The following is a 22,209-nucleotide window of genomic DNA, read 5'->3' as shown; positions in this document are numbered from 1 at the left end:
GCAAATCCAACAAGAGCCATGTTTCAATGCTTAAGCTTATCATCTTCTCCATATTCATTAATATTCTATTATGTATGCTAGCAAGAAGAGTGACGATAAGTGAGGAAGTAGATCTTTCTTCTATGAAATGTTTCTTCTTCCTCTTCCCTACCCTCACTCCCTGCTAGCTCTCTCCACCTTCGAAGGTGTTTGAGGTCTTGGGACTAAGGCTTGGGATAGTTAATGCTTTGTAAAAAGTTTATGTTATGCTCGTGATGCATGAAGCTTTCCATCTTCATTGCATCACCTAGGTCACAAGGAACACAAAGATTGTATTGTAACAAGTCTCTCTTGATGGGAGAAACCATAATACAAATGCCTATTGGAGGGGGGACCGGCTCCACATAAATCCGGTCCTCAACTGTTGGCATGTTCTCTAAATTCTCTCTCTTGCAAAAGTATTGTTCATGCCAAGTTAACTGAATGCTATGTTTATGTTGCTAACTTCAATTATGTTCACACGCTATGCTCACAAAGTAATTTCTCAAAAGTACCCTCTCTAAGATCATAGGCCAGTCCCATTACATTGGTATCAGAGCATTTGGTTTCTCTTTTTTTGCTTAAGAACAGAGGTCCTTAAGTAGCCTATAAATGGTTGATTTTGTTAATTATATTAGGGTAAGTGGGATTGGGATCTATTATCGGTTTTGTTGAGCCCACTATGTGGGATATGGTGCACACCTCGGGAGCTTTGTACTTAATAATGGAGTCGTTTTAGACTTGCCTACGAGTTTACCATTATTGAGCCATAAGAAGTCCGAAAGGAGCTAGCCCCCGGCAATTCTGCAATATTAGACCCACTCCACTACTCTCTATAATTAACCACTTCAAGCCGTGGGTGTAGATAATTAAGAGCCAATTTTCAAAGGCTAAGAGGAGTGGCAACTAAGGTTTTGAATTGCCAAAGTATACACTAAGTACGTACACAAATTTTGTTAACACATGGCTGACAATAACCAAGAGAGTAGAATGAATATTGATAGCTTTGATTTTGCACATGAAGGTGCTAATGATGATGCTCCCATGTTTGTCAATTATCTCATTTTACTAGGTTGTAGCAAGCTATGGACAACTGTGCTTTGCAAGACGAAGTTACTCAACAACTTCGCGCTTATGGGATTTCCCTTCTTCTCCAAGAGGAGAGAGAGCTTAGGAGGCCTCTTGAAGAGACCCCCAAAAGAAGACTCTCTCCCATACGAGAGGAGGAATCCACAGAGCAAGAAAGCAATGAAACTTTAAGTTCCTCTGAAGATGTGGCCCCACGAAGACGGCGGTCTAGACGATTGCCAACTCTTCTCAAGAGGAAAAGATCAACATACAGTCCTTCTCCTCGTCATTACGAAAGGGAAGAGAGGAAACAAAGGAATAAAAGGGCAAGAAAGAGGTCACCCTCTTCTCCTTCTTCTTCACCTTCCTCCTCTTCCGACGAAAGCTATGGCTATTCTCCTAGAGAATACAAGAGGGGAGAACATCATAAATCATACCTGGCATGGCGAAGATCACAAAATCTAAAGAAGTTCAAGGAGGGAGGAAAGAGTATCTCTTTTCTCACCTATGATGGCACCTTTGGTGCTACTGACAAAGTGTTGGCCTTCATCCAACTATTTATTACGGCCTTTGGAAACGAGGGCTTCACAGAGTCCTCCAAACTACACCATGTAGCTATGCACTTCCAAAATTTGGCACGTCAATGGTGGGCTAGACTTTGTGGCAACGGCGAAGCCCTAAAGACATGGAAAACTCTACGAGTTTCCATCATGAAGCAATTCTTTGCAAGCAATGCAAAGGACAAAGTGCTTACCGAATGGCGCAGCTTGAAGCTTCTCTCTCATGAGTCTATCCACAAGTATGTAGACAAGTTTTTGGATTTACATCTCAAGGCTACTGTCTTCCAAAAGATAGATTTTACCGAGCAAAAGCAACAATTTTGTGCGGGATTACCTGAAGAGATGATCGAGTATGTCAACTCTAAACGGCCTGGTTCTATCACTAAAGTGATCCACCACACCATGGTTGCTTTGCGCATCAACTTCCAACAAGGGGACCATGGAAAATAAAGACAAAGGTGATGCCAAGGGAAAAACCAATGCCCAAAATTCTTCCCGAGGCACCTCCAACAACAACAATTAGTCCAAGGAGAAGGGAGTTTCCAAAGGTAAAAACCAATGCCCAAAATTCTTCCCGAGGCACCTCCAACAACAACAATTAGTCCAAGGAGAAGGGAGTTTCCAAAGGTAAAAACAAACTCTCTCCTGAAGATCTTGAAGCTTTTCGCAAGGACTAGTGGAGAGTTAGAGCACCGTGGCTCAGGCTGACTCGTGAACAGAACATGTATCATTATTCTTTGAGAGAAGTAAGAAAGAGATTGAAGGAGAGCATGTTGGGCTAAGGAACTTTCCTTAAGTTTGTAAAGTGTGTACCCAATATGTGTGCTCTTACGCATCTTATGCCTGATGTGCAGCTTATCCTATAAGCATTCCATAGTTTTTTGGTATGACTGTCATCAAGAGAGGTAACAGAAAAACACATCTTGACCCACCTACCTTGTAGGGGTCGTGATTGTATGAGGGTGACTTAGCATTGGCACTTTGCCTGTGAAGCAAGTCCGAGTTTTAGGTTCTTTTTAGTGTTGTTGTGCATTTACAACAACCAAAAATCATGTTAAACAATCCAGAACTTATCTTGTCCTTGACAGAGTGGCTAGTGTTATAGAGGAAGTGTAATCCATGAGGCAATGGATGTCATTCCACCTGGCTAGCATGCCTTGCATGCAAAAGTGTAAGCCCTTGGCTACAGTGATGGCAGTACTGGTAGGAATTTGGTGAGATGACATCCCTATTGTACCCATTCCCCAAAGTTGTGTGCCGATGCCTGTGATTTGAAGGCAATGGGTTGTATCGTGGCACACGGTAGAAGCCTTGCTTCGCTTGATACAGTCAAAACACTTTGCTTTGCATAACAGACAAGAATTTCCAAAGTAAACGTGAAAACAAGGAAAACTTTAAATCGTCTAACCTGGTCGTCCTGCCGTAACCAGTTGTCATGGAATTTGGAAGGAAAAACTCACTCCAAACCGGCTCACAGCCATATCTGCTTTGCGAGAGATTGTGGTGAGAGAGTTGTCGTGTATGCACGTACGCCCTCTTTTGTTATATACGCCCGTCTTGTACGTAATGAAATAACTTGCCAAAAAGATGAGAGAAGAACGCAACCTGAGTGCTCATAGCTAACAAATGCTCTTGGTGACGCACTTATGTCAAGCAGAAAAAGATCGACCGTGTCGAAATTTCCTAGAAAATCGGCCTTGCCAAATTTTGCTATTGATAATCATGAGATTGCCCAATATTGAGCGAGATAGCATCTACAGCTGAGCTATCAAATGGCAGCTATTGTTAAACAATGCTTGATCAAAGAAACCTTTGCTTGACAAGTAGCGGTGGATATCCACTATGTTTCATGTACCTATACGGCTTGCTCCCTAGCAAGATACAATGGCTATGAAATAAATATACATCCAATGGTTCTAGAGAGATAGAGATCCATGTCCCTAGAACCCTGGTTGTATGAAGCCTTGCTCTCGAGGTAAGACACGGTTGATATACCCCTTTGAGAGTGGACCGTGTCGAGTAGGATACCATATTGAAAACATAAAATCACCGATAAAATATTGCACAAACAAAGCGTACCTGGGTAATGCAATCTTGGGTGCAAGCACTGGTTGCCAGCTTCGTATACATATGTTGCCTGCTCCCTGGAAAGCTACAACATTTTTGTTATAATGTGTAGAGTCGTGTTCCTGAAAGTCGTGATGTACCTCTTTGCTAGGTAACACAAGGGACAACTTGCATGCTAAGAAGCCATGCCCTAGCAAAATTTCCAATTTCAGAATACGATATAGAGAAATCCTTGTCGCAACTCAAGCTTTGGAGGAGTCGTCGCTTGCAATAGGATCAAGTCTAACAATAGGCCATGCCGATTGCCTTGAGATGCCGATTTTGACGAAGCCGTGCTTGATTTTGGTCTTGAAATCAATCATTGGTCGTTGGAGTCAAAGTTTGGTAAACAAAATACTTGACATGGTCCCGTCGCTTGCTTGTTTTGTGATGCAACATGTGCTTGAGGAAAATAACAAACAAAAGTGAATTTGATCGCTTACCACCTAAATGACCTCAAACACCTTGCCTACCGAGACTCTTTGTCGAGGTTCTTGCCTTGGCTATTGTTTGAGGCCTTGGATCATCAAGGACTAAGTTCCATTATGGCATACTTGTTTGGAGTAGATAGCCGTGTAAAAACTCCTAATCGAAAACCTTGAATCTCCTTGCATGCGGGTGATGAAGTCCATATTTCCTCTTGCATGTGTCCATGTGCAACAAAAATTGCAAAATTTGAGAGTGGTCCATGGCCCTTGGCTCGACCATGAACTGTCCTGCATGGTGCAACTTGACCGTCGTTTGCACATCACCACACGCGTTCGCAAGTGGTGGTGGGAAGGTGCTCTTAGGATGGTCTTAGGGCTACCCCTTGGGTGCCCAAACATGAGGTAATATGAAAAGAAAAATGAGATGTTCCTGCTACAGAGTCGTCGACGAGCACGAGGTTGAGAAGCGACCAAGTAGCACCACCATAGCTCGTATTGGACTATTGTAGAAACAAACCCCCCTTGGATCATCATTGTGCTCCCAACGAGCCCATCTGAGCGCCATTTTGTGCAGGTCAACTTCCTCCTCGTTCCCGACACAGGGTTTGCTGCACACACCCCAAGATTCGACCCCTTGCCAAGAGTCTCTGCACACGCAGTGTGCCTCGACCTGACCCCCTGGTTAGCCACCTTGTACATCACGGCTTGCACTCAATGCAAGATCATGCACGTTTTTTTGCTAAAAACCGAGGGAGAGAGAGAAGACTCTGAAGTGAGAGAGAGGCCATGCCTCATAGTGAATTCCAGAGAGAGAGACCTAAAGAGAGAGAGTCCTTCCCCCTCCTCCATAGCTCTCCCCTCCCTTGAGCTCTGATACCAGTGTAAAACCTTGGGAACTGCCATAGTCCAAATCCTCTGCCCAACCTCCCTTTTGTAGCCTCCTGGCCCTAGGATCCCTTCTTCATTAGGCAGCTGGCCCTTGGCCAAGTCCTTGACCTCCAGGGTGGCCCTTGGCCTGACATGATGACCATCACATTGAGCTCCTTTCAGGAAGCTCACCTCCTAACAAGCCTCCCTATCGATTTTCTCAAGCTCAACAAGAGGAGATCATGAGGCAAGTGCAAGAATTGGTTGACAAAGGGATGGGAGACCTAGCTCCTCTCCCTTTTGTTCTCCAATCCTTTTAGTGCAAAAGAAAGATGGTACATACCGTATGTGTGTGGACTATCGAGCACTAAATCATATCACTATCAAAAACAGATTTCGCGTGCCTCGGGTAGAAGATCTGTCTGACAAGCTACAAGGCTCTACCTACTTCAGTAGGATTGACCTTAAAAGTGGCTATCATCAAATAAGGATAGTGGATGAAGATATCCTAAAGACGTGTTTCGCACAATATCTAGTCGTGCCTTTTGGCTTGATTAATGCACCGGCCACGTTCAATCATCTAATGGAGAAAATTTTTAGACCCTACTGCAAATTCACTGGAGTGTTCTTTGATGATATCATCATCTAATCCAAGACTTTGGAGGAACATAAGCAACATCTCCAAGTGATTTTTCAAGCATTGAGGGAGAACAAGCTTTTTCTCAACCAAAAGAAAAGTGAATTTTTCCTTCAAGAGATTCAATACCTAGGTCATATTATCTCTCCAGATGGTATTTGTATGGATCCATCGAAGTTAGAGGTAATAAAAGCATGGCCTAATCCAAGGAATCTACATGAGCTAAGAAGCTTTATTGGTATGTGCACATACTATAGACGCTTTATAGCAAAATTCTCTCAAATAGCAGGACCACTACATTACTTAACTAAGAAGAACGTTAAGTATGTATGGATTGCTAAGGAGCAAAATGCTTTTGATAAGCTTTAAGAGAAGCTTGCTTCCCAACCAGTCCTCATGCTTCCGGATCTCTCAAAGCCATTTGAGGGCTATTGTGATGCTTGTGGTGATTGCCTTGGAGTAGTTTTTCTTCAAGAAGGGCATGCCATAGCATATGAGAGCTGATCTCTCAATACGGATGAACGAGTCTTGGGCATTTATGAAAAAGAGCTTTCAGCTGTTCTACATGCCTAGACACATGGAAGCACTACTTATTGGGGACTCCATTTATTCTACGAACCGACCACCATCAAGTATTTCATGACGCAAACCAAGCTTTCCGACAAACAAATGAGGTGGGCATATCCTCTTGCAATTTAATTTTCATATTGCTCACATTGCTAGTAAGCATAATCAAGTGGCCGATGCACTTTCACCACGACCAAAAGTTAATGCAGTGTCTATAGCTATTCATGATCTATCTTCTATGATAGATGAGTATGCTATTGACCCTAACTTTAGAGAAATAATGTCAGCCCTTGCTTTGGGGAAGAAAGAGGAACCATTCACCTTACACGATGGTTATCTTCTCCACAGCAATAGGATATGTGTTACCCATTCCCTTCGTGAGAAAGTTATGTATGAATCCCATGCTCCTCTCTATGCTGGTCATAGAGGCATTCAACCTACTCTCCGAGGAGTATAGACGTATTTCTATTGGCCTACCATGAAGTGGACATACAAGAGTATGTTTCAAAATGTGTAGTATGTCAAAAGACCAAACATGATAGAGGGAAGCAACCTGAATTACTCCAGGCATTGTCTATCCCAAATTCACCATGGGAGAGTATATCCATGGATTTCATCTTTGGATTACCCAAGTCTATCCATGGGAATATGGACAATAGTCGACAGGTTTAGCAAGCAAGCACACTTTATTCCTATCAAAAAGACTATTAAGGCACACCAAATGGAAACTCTCTTCATATCACAGATTTTCAAACACCATGGATTAACAACATCCATCGTGTCAGATAGAGATCCTATAATGACCAGCAATTCTTGGAAAGGTCTCTTTGAAAATCTAGGAACAAGATTGTATTTCTCTTTGACCTATCACCCACAAACGGATGGTCAAAGTGAGATAGCCAATCTTACGATACTCGATCTACTAAAGACTTATGTTACAGAAGTAGATCAACGTTCACAATGGAAAAAGTACTTACCTCTTGTAGAGTATACCTACAATAATAATGTACATACGTCTACGGGAAAATCGCCTTTTGAGATCATTGAGGGAAGATCTAAAAGTCCCTTGCTGCTCAAAGTACATTGAAAGATCTTCGCTGTCGATGAGTATAGCCGTGATCTACAAGAATCTTTTCAAAAGATTAAGGAAGCTATATCCATCTCTCAACAAAGGCAAAAAGTTGTTGTTGACAAGCACATAAGGGCCTTAACGTTCAAAGAAAATGATTGGGTCTTACTTAAGTTTCCTAAGGATTGATTACGGAAAACGACAGGCAAAAATCCTTCAGACCATCAAAAGTATTATGTTAAGCTAGCAAAAAGATACTATGGTCCTTTCCAAATCTTGAAGCCTATCAATGAGACGGCTTACCAAATCAAGTTGCCCAATCATTGGCTCATACACAATGCTTTCATGTGAGCCTACTCAAGCCCTATAAAGGAGAGCCACCAAGTGAACCAATTATTAAAGACCCTCCCGAAGTTGAAGACCAAGAAGAGGTGCTACAACCTGAAGCTATTCTTCGGCATGAAGACAAGGTACTACAGCATGGTAAGATTATCCGACGGTATCTTATTAAGTTCAAAAATTATTCTTTTGAAGATGTTAGATGGATGCAAGGAATATAGCTTAAGGATAGTATGAACCTTGTCAATGCTTACAATGCTACATTATAGTAAGCACATGTACAAATTTCTTTTAAATGAACAATGTTTTTGTCTTATAAGACTAGATCCCTTTTTATTGTGCACAAATTTAAATAGTATGCATGCTTAGAATCATGTTTGTGATGAAGACGTCACTCAAACACCAAGTAGAATTTGTTACTCTATTTTGGGAAAACGAAATGGACTAAAGAGCAGACATGCTTGGGGCAACTATGTCTCCCAAGCACCGAATGGATTAGTCATCCATCTTGGAAATATGTCGTAGGGTAAAAAGGGATCCTCTACCCGCTAAGTAAGATTGACTAATGATTGAGGTTTTATCTCTTCTACCTCACAGTCGAGGACGACTATGATTTCACGAGAGAGGTAATGTCATAAAATCTAATACCTAACCAACCCAAATGATTTTCTCATATTAAACTGATCATTTAATGTGGGAGAATAAACAGGAACAAGGGTTAGGATATAGACATGTGCTTATAGATCTATCTCAACACGGGGCCAATGGTAAAGCGGCCCAAATAAGAGATGGTCTATCAAAGAGCAAGGCTAACCAATGGAGCATAAATACCTTAGGGTTAGCTTCATTCAAGACCTTCAATAGTTAGTGTTAAAAGTCCTTTGACCTTAGGTAAGCTAGGGCTGTGCTTGAGGTGAAAACCCGGCCCAAGCTTGAGGTGCTTGTCATGCCTGATGACTGAGATTCTTGAGATGCTTGAGGTGCTTGTCATGCTTGAGATGCTAGGGCTGTACTTGAGATGAGAACCCAGTCCAAGCTTGAGGGGCTTAAGGGCCAAGCTTGTGGTGAGAGCTAGGTCCAAGGTTGAGGTGGCACAAAAGTCAAAGTGAATCCCTGCAAGGAGGGGGCGAGCCATGCAAGAAGGGGGGGTGGTTGCTTGACCACTCTCTCTCCCAAAGGGCACCCCTTGCCCAAGAGGCAAGTAGGACACATGTCAAACACCTAGCTGGGTTACCCTCATGGTGTGCCTAAAGCCTATTGGTTGGCCTTCCAAGGGGTCCAATGATAATTTAGTGGATTTAATCAATTGTTTTGGCATTTATCAAGCCCTCTCTCTCAAAGGGAAAAGGGGGACACTTGTCCCAAGGCTCACTATATGGGGGTCATATGTAGATGAAGAGTTGGACACGATTTACATTAGGTTGTTTGATCCCTATTTCTTTTTCAATCTTAGGCTCATGCTCTTAAAGCAAGATCTTGGGTTGATTTGTCATTACAAGATTTACTTGAGTTGGGTTCAAAAAATAGATTTAAGAGAAGTGTATAGAGCTCCAACTCAATATCTTGATCTTGTTGAAATAACACAACTAAGAGTGCTATGCAGATATATTTATGAGCCTTTTTGGAAATAATGTAAACAAAATCTTTTTTTGTTTGAAATATATCTCTTTAGTGATGTGCTTTTATGTAATATCTGTGTGTGTGTGTGTGTGTGTGTGTGTGCCAATTTCGTTTCTCAACTCTGCCAATTTTGGCAGAGTTGGCACTACCCCCGCCTTGGCCAGCGCACAAGACAAGCCCTCCGATCTCTTTTCAGCTTTTGTCAGACACTAACCTCCAAGCTTGCTGACTTTAGCTTCACCCCGCCGTCCCAACGTGCAAAAACTGCCCTAATGTTCCAAACCAGCCTATCGGTCAGTTTGTCCCACTCCGCCTTCCACAAGAGATGGAGTTTGAACCGGGGGCGGGGAGGGGGGCTCCTCCCACTCTTCATTGGTGGAAGAATTTTAAGTGCGTTCTAAGTGCTAGTGCGACACCAACTCAACTCCAATAACTGTGCGTGCCAATTTAATAAACCGGTTTGGCATATGTGGCCAGCACTGAAGATGGGCCATATCTACGTGGGATCCCTTTCCTGCAGCCAAGTCGCTCATTTGGCTTTCTCTAGCAGAAGAGCTACCTATCGGCTACGGCAAGCACGGGGAAACTCACATGCAGCGGCAAATGAAGGGAAACCATCTTGCATGAGCGGAATTGGCGGCTCTCTTCCCCCCTCCTCTCTCTCTCTCTCTCTCTCTCTCTCTCTCACACACACACACACACACACATACACACACACATGCACGCACGCACCCGTCTACTTGTACTGTCTTTGCTATCCCAGCATGCGTGTTCGTGTGTTTCATGTGCGGGTATGGTATTTTTTGCTGCCATTATCCGTATAAATGGTTTGGCAGCCGGCTTCTGGTCCATGGTCTGCTAGGGTTGACGCAGGTCTTTGGGAATGTGAAGCTGCCTCCCACTTTTTTACACAGAAAGAGGCATCTCTGCCTTCAAGTTTACTGTTAAAGGGGGTTCTACGAAGTTCAGTCTACGGCTCAGCCCTACGCAACAACCATCATCACCTGCCACTGCAGGATAGCAAACGAACATATTCAGCAGCCAAGTGCTCCCCCTGCATTTTGCTAGCATCAGTAAAGAATGATGATGTCTCCACTTCCAGCTCTCAATTTTTCGAGCTGGCCAGGAAAAAGGTTTTGAGTCCTCATTTTCACGCAACAGAAGGCCGATTGCCTGGTGGTACCTTTGAAAGAGCCACATTCACAAGAAAGTATCCCTTTGAAGGGAGAGATCTAAGCCCTGGGCTATTTCATTCTGGTCGTGGATTGTCTCAATTTCAGGCAGCTACACAACAGAAAAGTGCACATGACTCCCAGAAGCATGCATATGATCCTGAATTCTTATTGCATAATTTGAAGAAGGTATGCAAGGATGCCTACCAAAGTGGAGTTAGAACCTTAGAAACCACCCAACTAGCACCTCTTATACCATATTCAGGCCCTCTTCTAGCCATTATTGCATTTGCACTTATTTCTGGGGTAATAGTTGGAAGATGGCTTGGAAGGACTTCAACACAAGGGGTTCAATTATCAAATGCTGGAAATTCACAGGTTGTAACATCCAGCGAGCCAAAGGCTCCTACAGGTATATCGGTATTTTTGGAAGGAGACATGAAGAAAAAGGAGTCTGTAGAGTGGGTGAACATGGTTCTTGGAAAACTTTGGAAAGTATACAGGCTTGGTTTGGAGAGCTGGCTTGTGAGCTTACTTCAACCTCTGATAGACAACCTTCAAAAGCCAGATTATGTGAGCAGGGTGCAAATCAAGCGCTTCGACCTTGGGGATGAACCCATCTCAGTCAGAAGTGTGGAGAGACGGACTTCTCGGCGCGTAAATGATCTTCAGTAAGAAGCTTACATATATGTTTTTACTGATGTTGTGAAGTTTTTAGTTTTATAAGATTGAAATCCAGTTGAGTGCAAGGTCACGCGGCATTAATGGTGCTAGTCTTATGTCCAATCACCTTTTCTCGGCATAGACATGCTTTCAATGCTTGAGCCTTGGGTAGGTGCTGTGTAATATTGGTTGTGTTGGCCTTAGAAATCATTCTGGCAGTGTCTACCAAATTGCCAGGGTTGTATTAATATGGGTCTCACAGGCAGCAAGTTCTCAAAGCATCTGGCCTCCCCAAAAGTAACTGGTGCAAATCAAGGGAATTCCGTGTACACTGCTGCCACGTCAGCGCGTAAAACGCGGAACTGTTCGTGCAATCCTGCCACATCAGCATGTCAACGGAATTTCCGGGCAATCCGTACGAGATGCCACGTCGTTAGTTGATTTCGCAAGAGAGAGTGTGTGTGTTGTTAGAGTTACACCACTGTTGCTTCGCCATTTTGTACGGCTAGTGATTGTCCCGGGTTTGCCACTCATCGTACATCATGTAGATTGCATGGGCGGACACTTTAGCATGTGGCTGGCCGGTCATTTTCTGAGCGTGGCTGGGTGCACAGGGTGCACACATTTTTAGCCATTTTTGGGCTTTTATGTTTTTTGCACGAGCTACACATTTTGCCCTGCCTCAACCTAAGATTCTATAAATAGAATGCTTAGGTCTTCTAGTCATTCAGATTGTGTATTGAGAGCATCATTTGCAGAGCACTTGTGTTTTCTCTCTCTCTCTCTCTCTCTCTCTCTCTCTCTCTCTGTGTCTTCAAAGTCGATGATGTGGAAGCGTAGAGACCAAGGGGAGTGAGCATGAGAGAGAGAGAGAACGAGAGAGAGAGAGTCTCTTGAACCAATCAACCTTGGCAATGAATAACTGAATGTGTATACAATGGAGGCAAGGGGTTGCTTATATAGCAATCCAAGTAAATTGCCCTACCCAAGACTTTGACAAATAAGTAAAATAAATACCTAAAAGCCAAACTAAATAATGGAATCACATTGGGCAGTTCACTTGAGATGCCTAAACTTTATAATACACTCTCCACTACTCATAGTGGACATCAGTAGTGAGACCAAGTCGATGAAGAAGCTACCATGGTCACCCCAGCACTGGTCGAGATATTGGATATACCTCGGTGTTGCACTCCTTAACTTTGTACTTGAAAGTAATGTCATCTTGAGCATCGGTTGCCTTTGTAGAAACTTTGAACTGTAGACCATACTACGTCCAATAATCCCCATTCGTGCACTGTGAACACATCACGTCCAAAATATAAAACTATTGGAACACATCCTGTACATAATTTGACCAACAACAATGAATTGGCGTGCCCATCCATAGTGTTTTAGACGTCTGATTGGTTCCCTGCAAGATGCATGTGCATTGAACTTCGACCTACGGGTCCAAACACCAATAACTTGAACTCCAACACAAGGGTCCAAATTATTTATAGGGAGAATTGCTTGCCCCTCTCTGCCACTCACAAGCCTCTCTCTGGCTGAAGCTAGTAGTGACACCTGTCATTTGACTAGAATTTTGACGTCGAGGCCACTGTGGCCACCACCACGAGTGCCATGTCGATCTCCTCTGCCAAATCTTTATTACCGTAATCTCTGTCCAGCTTGCCTTTGTCCTTGTCTTCTTGTGAGTTCCTGCTTTTGCCTTTGGCTTCAAACTCTCAAGCCAAACAAAGCGTCGGGTTACATTCATGACAACTCTGGTCGTACCTCGTGGGTACCAAGGCAGCTAACTGAGTACTGCCATCCTTGTCCAACTGACCTTTGCTGTTGTTCTCTAGCGAACTCCTCCATTTGCTTTTGACTTCACTAACTCGAGCCAAACAATTTGTCGGGTTCCTTGAGAATTGTGCCGATGCATAGGCGGCTAAATGGATGGTTGACGATTCGTGTGTAAGGTGCAGCGAAATGAATGTTGTATTTTCTCAAGATTAGTGATCTTTATTGCTCAAGGTTCCTTTTAGTTCTTAGGGAAAGAGAGAGCTTTCCGTCTTATGGAGAGTGCTATGATCCCGAACAAAGTGAATGGATTGTGCGTGCAAGTGAATGAGACTGAGAGAAGGAGAGAAGAGATACGACACCTAGAGGTTGTAAAACCCTCCTCCGAAGGCCCCACTCTTGTCGGCAAGAGTGGTCTACTTTGATTGCACAAAGGTGTACAATGCGTATGCAATGGACTGATGCAATGGGACTAAGCCGCCGCCGACGACGACGACGACGACTTGGTGGCTGGAATCTGTGGTCTTCTAACTGCTGAATTTCGGGACTGTTTCGGTGGCTGAAAATGACTGTTTTGGCTGCGTTTTTATGGCTGAAAATGGGGGATCATCTGCAACCGACTGGGGGGAATCTGCTACTGTGTCATAGGGCTGAAAACGCTGTAGATCTGATGTAGTTGAGGGCTGAAGACAAAAACGCTGGCTGGTTTTGCCTATTGCCAAAAACGCTGGGCTGGTTAGTATCTGCAAATCAAAACGCTGAAGGGGCAGCAATGCAAAAACGCTAAAAGGCTGATCTGCTTTGCTGGCGTTTTGTTGATGGGCTGCTATCCAAAAACGATAAGCCCTTGGGCTGATCTGCAGAGAACTGTCGCTTGAAAGGGGGGGAACTTCAAGGCGAGGTGTCATGCTGTGGAAAACGCCAAGGGAGGGATGGGGATGGCGAGGGTCTACTGCTTGGGGGGGGGGGGGGCTTCTGTTGAGAAGTTGCCTGTTGAGCGGAAAGCTCCTGTTGCCTCTTCTGCCAGAAAGTGCTAACTTGGGTTTGCTTATATATTAACTTAGCAAAATTGCCCTACCTACTTTTGTTGGAAAGTCACTTAAAAATAATAAGTGAAAATCCCAATAAATAGGAAAATAGGCTAAATGCACTGGAAAATTTTCCTAACTGATGCTAATGGATTCTGATGGGAATTCCGATGATCATGCTGTGTGCAACCGGAGGATGTGCATCTATGCTAAGTGATTGGGCATGCACGGTCTACGAAGACTCACAAAAGTGCCAGATCACTGCTAATCTAACTTGATCGGACTGACTGAACCTTGTTGTGGTGTAGCTTGTCCACGGACACATAGGGTTGGGATGTGTCACGTGACATCGTCATCCATAGCTTTTGGTTGGTTTTGGTCTATGTCACTGACATTCGAGCAAGGGGAGGCCATTTTGAAGTTGCGAGATCTGGAACTCCAAGAACCTTCGCGCACTCCAAAGTATGACCGCAGGAGTCCCGAGTCGCTTCACAATTTCCACCTCCTTTGCCGCACCCAAACCGAAAAATTTCTGTGCCAATCCTCAAAATCTGCAATTACCTGCTTGTCTCCCAAGCCGCTTCACAATCTTCATGTGGGAGCCCTTGAACAAATCAAGGCTCCACACAATCGCGTTCTCAAAACTCTTAACACCCTCTCTTGAAGTCGAATCTCCTTGCCGCTCCAAGCCACTTTACACCTGCTGCTACTGCCAAGCCGAGGCTACACCAAGATCCTCATCTCTGTTGCTTTTCTTCTCTATGCCCACAGCCCACAGCGTTTTAAAACATTGGGCTAGTCATTGAAGAAGGGGGGGCACCTCTGTTGCATTGCGTTTCAAAACGCAAAGCACAAGTGGGGCGGGGTCGTCAACAGGAAGGACGTGGTCGTTGTCGCCAAGCTAGCCCATTGGCCTAGTGTTTCAAAACGTTGGCCACTGTCAGAACCGGCGGGCAAGGGAGGGAGCAGGGCACGGTGTTTTGAAACGCGTGCTAGGTTTCAACAAGCACCGCCGGGGGGGGGGGGGGACGGCAGCATCGCCATGGCCACCTTTTGCGCAACGTTTTAAAACGCAGGAGGGAAAGGGACTTGTGGTATGCGGAGGGTACTGATGACTAGCAAGGGGGGACTTCCCAATTCTTCTTCTCCTCTTCAAGACCGCTCCTCCACGCCAAGGGCTTCGTTCACCGAGCTACACCAAGCTCTGATACCATGTCAAAGTCGACGATGCAGAAGCGTAGTCCAAGGGCAGTGAGCATGCGAGAGAGAGAGAGAGAGAGAGAGAGAGAGAGAGAGAGAGAGAGAGAGAGAGAGAGAGAGTACACCACCGTTGCTTCGCCATTTTGTACGGCTAGTGATTGTCCCGGGTTGGCCACCCATCACACATCATGTAGATTGCATGGGTGGACACTTTAGCACGTGTCTGGCTAGTCATTTTCTGAGCCTGGATGGGTGCACAAATTTTTAGCCATTTTTGGGCTTTAATGTTTTTTGCACCAGTTACACATTTTGCCCTAAATAGATCGATCCCCTGCCTCCATCTACAAAGATAGCAGAATATCTGCTCCTATAGGTGTGATGGGAGGCTTGCCACTTGGTGACAATTGAATCTTAAGAGAGCCTGTAAGCTGCCCATTGACACCCTATAGCCAAACCACTTTACAGACCAATCAGTAAGCCTCCAATGAACTCACTTAGTTATGGATATGTCTATATATACATATATATATAGGGGAAAGGTAAGAGAACATGATGCTTTTATTCTCTTTGACCCTGGTTCTACTCACAGTTTTATATCTATAGAGTTGCCACCAAGCTAGGCATACAAGCCTATGAGATGGGAGATGTCCTATCCGCAGACGGTGCTTTCAAGGGGCAAGAAGCTTCAGTATATATATATATATATATATATATATATATATATATATATATCCGAAGAAAATCTGGTACTGATAGCAGAGCTACTGGACTCCATATAGCTGCCAAAAAGACAACGTTGGTGAGGTACTGGGTGAACGTGGCCCTCCAGGCTCCTATGCCCCACAGGTGTCTCAGCTGAACACCAATATCTTCTCAGCAGAAAATCTTTGAAAAAGCTCGAATGTTTTTTTCTGAAATCCAAGAGGATGTTGTGCTATGAGTCTGTTTACCTGTGTGAAAATGTCACCAAGCTGTAAAGCCAGGGGAGTCCCGTGCTCACAGCTACAAGAGGTCAATGCACATCTCTTCACATCTTCCTGCAGCAACCTGGACTTAGATGGCTGCGAGGTATCGATCCGCCTTAAGGTGCTTTATCCTCTATGTGCAGTCAGCTACTGTAAGGTGGTGATGGCTCGCGGGTGTGGGGGCGGCTGTAATGTGGCTGTGGACTGCAAGCAGGGGCTGTGGGGGAACAAGTGCAAAGCATAGGGGCAGAGCATGGGCAGGCAGGCGTTGTAGACACGATTATGGCAGTGTTTTGAGGAGGAGGAGGAGGGGGTGGGGTGGGGTGGGGGTGGGGTGGTGATCAAAGCTTGGTGCATCAGGTTTGCATGCGTCATAGAGCTCTCTCTCGACCTCAACCCTTGTTCAGGTTACTTATCGCTGGGACAAGTTCATTTTCGTGCCTGTGGTTTCCATGTGTCATTTTCTTGATGAAACACACGGTCTTGTGGTACAAAAAAAGATGTCTTTTTTGACAGGTATCACATTGGCCTTCGCTACACAGGTGGTGCACGCATGCTTTTGTTACTCAAATTGAGGGCGGGATTTATACCAATTACAATTCCAGTTGGTGTGCGGGGGTTGGATGTGGATGGGGAGTTGTGGGTGAAGTTGCGCCTTGTACCAACAGAGCCCTGGGTCGGAACTGCGACTTGGGCATTTGTGTCCCTGCCGAAGATAAAACTGGATCTCTCTCCTTTTCGTTTATTCAATTTAATGGGTATGCATCTAGTATTGATCAATTGCCGAGGTTTTGTAAGGCTTTGATGGATCCTAACATTTGCTGTTCTTTCTGTTTTCCTTTATGTTGATTCAACTTAGCAGCAATACCCTTCCTATCCATGTAAAGTCTCCTCCAGACTCATTGAGATGCTTTTAATACTCAACCAGAATTTAAATGGAGCTCTGATTTTCTTTATCCTTGTATTTTGACCAGATTTTTGACAAAACTTCTCACCGAAGACCTTCCTAGACTTTTTGTACGTCCTAACAAGAATGTCATAGACTTTCTGCAAGGAAAGGCGGTTGGTCCTGTTCCAAAAGATTTCAAAGGTTCCACAACAGAACGTAATAAAGACTTCTCGGGGGAGCTTTCAGTAACTCTTGTTAATGCAAGAAAGCTCAGATATGCTCCTTTTGGTAAATCCTTGCAAACTTTCTGTAGCAAGGTGGGTACTTTAGACATGTCTAATTTTACACAGTCAATACCATGCTGGATCCATCAAAACTGTACATGTCTCTTTATCAAGGTGTTGCATATCTTTCAAGGGAACTTGTGAGCAGAAGATGGAAGGCAACATGTGTACTGCATGTCTTTCTAGCGCAGTTTCCTTTTTGAGCACTTTGATGTCAGTGATTCTTTTGAAATTTGCGCTTATGGTTGTCTTGGGCCTGCATGGATATTAAATTCACCACAAGCTTATGGATTTGGCTATCAATAAAGCTAATACGTAGGAATTTTGAAAAATTTTCAACTGAATATGGCCGCCCTTTGTGTTCATGTACAGGAAAATCAGATCCTTATGTGATTCTTATTCTCGGAGATCAAGTAATTCGAAGCAAAAAGAACAGTCAGACATCGGTGATTGGCCTCCCTGGTGGTCCTATCTGGAATCAAGTCAGTAAATAGTTACACCCCTGAAAAAAACTGCTGTCAGTGAAAAGGGAGTGCTTTCTTCTTTATTTTTGTACCGTAATCAAATCTCCTGCTATCTCAGGATTTTCAGCTGTTGGTGGTAGACCCCAAAATTCAGAGGTTGGATGTCCGAGTAAGAGACTTTCTTGGACTGACAGCCTTTACTGTTGGAATTGGCGAGGTACTCACTAAACAATCTTATAAGTATGATTTGTTTAAGGTAAGACCCTACATTTACAGATATCGCAAAGGGGAAGATGCTTTTTCCCTTTGAGGCACTTACATGCTTACATTTAAAGAGGAAGAGTAAAATAGCTTCCAAATATCTAGGAGGTTTGATGTTCGAGTTTTACTAGAAACTTGGGAGGATGACCTTACAACCTTTTTAAAATCACCCTCTCCTAGTTTGTCAAGTCAGTGTGGGGACTGACCCAATGGCCTGGCTATATACCGACATATACATTCACACACACTTGTCTCTGCACATGACCCACTAATAAACGTGCAATGAAACTTTGCGATTCATTGGGAGACTTTTCCATCAGATATGCAGTTCACCTTTCTCTTCACAGTTTTAAAGTAAAATAGTGTTGTCGATTATCGAACTAGCTTTCTATGTGCTAGGTATTTTTTCACATCTAGTACAGGTTAAATAGTCAAGTATGCGGCATGATTCTGTGTTTCTTTATCACTATCATAATAATTTAGCATTAGAGCTGCCAGGAGTTCTCAGAAGCTTTCAACACTGGCAGGTGGATCTCATCTCATTACGAGATACTGTACCGGTAGATAAAGTTGTCAGGCTCAGAGGAGGGTGGGGCCCATTCCAACGGCGACTAGCAGGTGAAGTTCTGTTGCGACTCACTTACACTGCCTATGTTGATGATGAAGAGGAAGACATCAAAAAGGATGCACCACTTCCATCTCCAAGAAATCTGGTATCTGTGGCCGAGGGAACTACGGACGCTCTGCCTTTGGTAAAAGAAGTAATTGACAAAGTTGTAGAGACAGTTCGAGTAGAGAACCCTGTAGTGAGCCAGGCTGTTACGTCATTGTTGAATGTGGAAGCTAGTAATGGTGAGCCTAGCAACAACAATGAGCTGTTAGAGCCAGAGGACTTGGAGATAGAGAACAATAATGGTGTAACCACAGAAGCTGCTGGGAAAGGGAAAATTAAAGAGGTTGCACCAGCCATAGCAGAAGATGCGGAGAATTTTAGTGGAAGTAAGTGACAAATGTGGTTCTTGTCTTTTGGATGATGTAGGTACTTATATCTGCTTCATAACATTTTGTAAATTGTAGTGTCCTGGGCTGACCTTCTGTATGTTTTTTTCACCTCAGGGACTGTGCTGCTATGGCTTGGAGTGGTAACCCTTCTGTCTATTTTGATGGCTATTAGCCATTTTTCAAGTTTTATGAATCCTTAAACCTGTGTATATTGTTGAGTGTACATTACAGCAATGGCTTGTTCCTGGTGGCTAAGGAGGTTGCCAGGAATGGTGTATGTTCAAAGGGATTTATTCAGTGAGCTGCACACCCCCAATTTTGTTATTTGGTTGTAAAATTTACTGAGGAATAAAATTTGTTTTGTGAGATTTATTAATCTATTTTTAATGTTTGGTAATCTGTGAAGACTTCTATGCGCTGTCTAAGTGCATTTGGGTGTATCTTTGCAGTTACTGGTCGAATATAAATTTAGGAGACCGACTCGGATGAGATCTTTAAAATATTGGAGCCACTGGTATATGTTATTATTGGAGGACTAGAAAGGTTTCTAACCACACTGAAATTGAAGCCACTGACTGGTATATATCATTATTCTAGGACTACATAGGTTTCTAACCACCTCTCTCTCTCTCTCTCTCTCTCTCTCTCTCTCTCATAACTGGTCTTGAGTTCAACTCTTCTCGTTGGATAGATCTTTAAGGTCTCTTGGGATAGTTTCGTACGACACGTTAAAATTCTCTTCTTCTTCTTCTCTCTCTTTGTAAGATTGCCTCCATGTTTATTGATGTTTTTAAGGGTTTCATATGAGTTTTTAGTTGTTTTTTTAGTGTTTCGAAACTATTTTTTGATTTTTTTAAAAGGGTATCTCTCGTGTGTTTATTGCTGTTTTTTAGGGTTTTGAAATGGACTTGCTATTGTAGGACTTCTTTTCCTGTTTTGAAGGGTTTTGTGCCAATTTTGTGGCTTTTTACTGTTTATAGGGTATGAGTGTTTTTTTCCTACTTCCATATAAGTCTAGAGTCCCCCGTCCTCTCTTGCAGCTTTGTGGATTTCTGTAAAGCTTTTGACACAGTGCCCAGAGCGAGATTGATGCGCAGATTACAGCAGATGGGAGTACCCACAGGTCATTTGGGGGGTCATGGCATTATACAGGTCAGTAGTGGGGCATTTACGCACCCCAGAGGGTCTATCCACACCGGTTTACTCCACTATTGGAGTGAAGCAGGGCTGCCCGCTCTCTCCTACTCTATTTGGTATGTATGTAGATGAGGTTTCTGATTACATTGAGAGAGATGGTGATAGAGGTGCTAGCGGGGACATGGATTCCACTGTTGTTATATGCTGATGATATTGTTTTGATTTCTGACTCTCCGGAGGGGATGCAACGTCAACTGGATGCTTTGCATAGGTTTGCCCAAGAAAGTGGTTTGTCCGTCAACCTTGGTAAAACCAAGGTCATGGTTTTTAATACCACCCCACAGTGGATCAGGAGGTCAGCGCCCACCTTCACATACGGACAGGAGAAGGTGGAGTATACAGATGCTTACACTTACCTTGGAGTGGTTTTCAATGGACCAGCATTTTCATTGAGGAGGGCAGCAGAGACTAGATTGACCAGAGCCCATGTAGCATTGGGTAAATTGGAAAGGATGTGTATACAGGTTAAGTTTGAGGAGCCTCGGACGAAGCTCTGGCTCTTTGACACTTTGGTGGCCTCTGTATTGCTCTTTGGAGCTGAGATTTGGGGACCTTCACTGGACCATCACGGGAGGTCTGGCCGCAGTGATGGATGGGGGGACATGGAGAAGCCTCTGGTCTCTATGATCTCGCGGCTCATTAAGGCCAAGACTTACAGTACCACGTGCTATTATACGAGCAGAGCTAGCTGCCTCCCCACTGGTGGTTGAGGCGCTCACCAGATCTGTCTCCTTCATACACCGCATGTGGGAACTTCCTAGAGACAGATATGCACGCATTGCACTTGAGTCCTCTCGACAGTTAGCCGTGCAGGGAGATACAGCATGCTGGTATGGGGAGATGACGTCATGGTTTCAGGCGCATGGGTTCAGCATAGACAGATTGCCTCCTTTCCAGTACTCACTGGATGCGCCCTTTGTGACTCTTACACAATCCGAGATCACCACGCTCATTCGCCAGGACTTGACTCAGCTAGACACCAAGAGGACATGGATACAGCCAGTACAAGAGCTAGGCACAAAGGCTTTCTACAGAGAGCATCTCCTCCAGCTTATGGAGGATGGTTTTGTGACGAGGCCCAGATACATGGACACTCACCTGTCTCATTACATGGACACTCACCTGTCTCATGGGATACGATGTGCTATTGGCCAGATACGCACATCTTCACACCAGCTGCGGATCGAGACTGGGAGATACAGCGGAATACCAGCATAGGCCAGGACATGCCCCTTGTGTGACATCGAGCCTGAGACAGAGTTGCACTACACATGCCACTGCCCCGTCTACTACGAGATACGAGGCCGCTTCCATTGCTTGTTCAGAGAGGGCTTTGGACCATTCTCTAGAGTCATGTGGTATGAGGATCAGAGATACCTGGGTTTGTTTTTGCTCGAGCTATGCAGACACAGAGAGAGCTTGATGAGAGGAAAGACTAGCCAGTCTCAAAGACAGATCACAGACTTCTTTAGAGCTGCCATTGGACACCCGGAGGAGTTACCACCACAGTAGAGCTCGTCGCTTTACACCAGACTGATCGACCGAGCGACTGAGCTGGGGAGATCCAGACGCCCACGACTGCGGAGGACTACACAACATCGACAGAGGCTACAACAGAGGATCCGGGTCACTTTGGCTCGACATGCACGACGCCCGGTCAGACTACTGACCGTGGAGGAGATTGATGAGATCCGCTAGCGACCGATGCTAGATCTCCTGTGATCTAGTTATCCCAGCTTAGTCCACACTCAGCAGTCTAGGATTCCATAGTAGTTTATTTTGTCATTTTGTCGTCTCGTTACTCTGACTTTGTATCAGATCCACCACAGTGTAACTTTCTGGTCTCATAGTTCACTTTGGCCTTTTGAAGACGTTAATATAACATTTCATTTCATTTCATTTCATTTTCTCTCTCTCAGGCAATCTCCCTGACGGTCGCGTGCACACACGCATTTGCCTTGACACAAAGGATTTTACTTTTATTTTTTGGAAATATTCACAGACTCTATGCACAAACTTG

General features: G+C 44.2%; 1 protein-coding gene across 1 annotated transcript; it reads left to right on the top strand.

The window, feature by feature from the left end:
- Positions 1-9,790: 9,790 nt before the first annotated feature.
- LOC147457920 (uncharacterized) lies at positions 9,791-19,362 on the top strand. Its single transcript, XM_086512697.1, has 8 exons — positions 9,791-11,122; positions 16,609-16,850; positions 16,955-16,973; positions 17,067-17,269; positions 17,638-17,747; positions 17,848-17,946; positions 18,518-18,989; positions 19,107-19,362. Exons 1-8 carry the CDS (start codon positions 10,104-10,106, stop codon positions 19,190-19,192), a joined length of 2,250 nt encoding a protein of 749 aa, XP_086368823.1. The 5' UTR covers positions 9,791-10,103; the 3' UTR covers positions 19,193-19,362.
- The last annotated feature ends 2,847 nt before the right edge of the window (positions 19,363-22,209 follow it).

The sequence above is a fragment of the Adiantum capillus-veneris genome, chromosome 5 (genome assembly GCF_014529385.1).
Source record: "Adiantum capillus-veneris isolate H3 chromosome 5, ASM1452938v2, whole genome shotgun sequence".
Taxonomy (NCBI): domain Eukaryota; kingdom Viridiplantae; phylum Streptophyta; class Polypodiopsida; order Polypodiales; family Pteridaceae; genus Adiantum; species Adiantum capillus-veneris.
The sequence above is the reverse complement of the archived record's forward strand: the minus strand, read 5'-3'. Positions and strand labels throughout refer to the sequence as shown.

Coding starts and splice junctions, on each gene's coding strand:
- LOC147457920 (XM_086512697.1), top strand. CDS start 10,104: ATGGTTTGGCAGCCGGCTTCTGGTCCATGGTCTGCTAGGGTTGACGCA. Junction 17,270..17,637: donor GCTCAGATATGCTCCTTTTG/GTAAATCCTTGC, acceptor GTTCATGTACAG/GAAAATCAGATCCTTATGTG. Junction 17,947..18,517: donor TTACTGTTGGAATTGGCGAG/GTACTCACTAAA, acceptor CAACACTGGCAG/GTGGATCTCATCTCATTACG.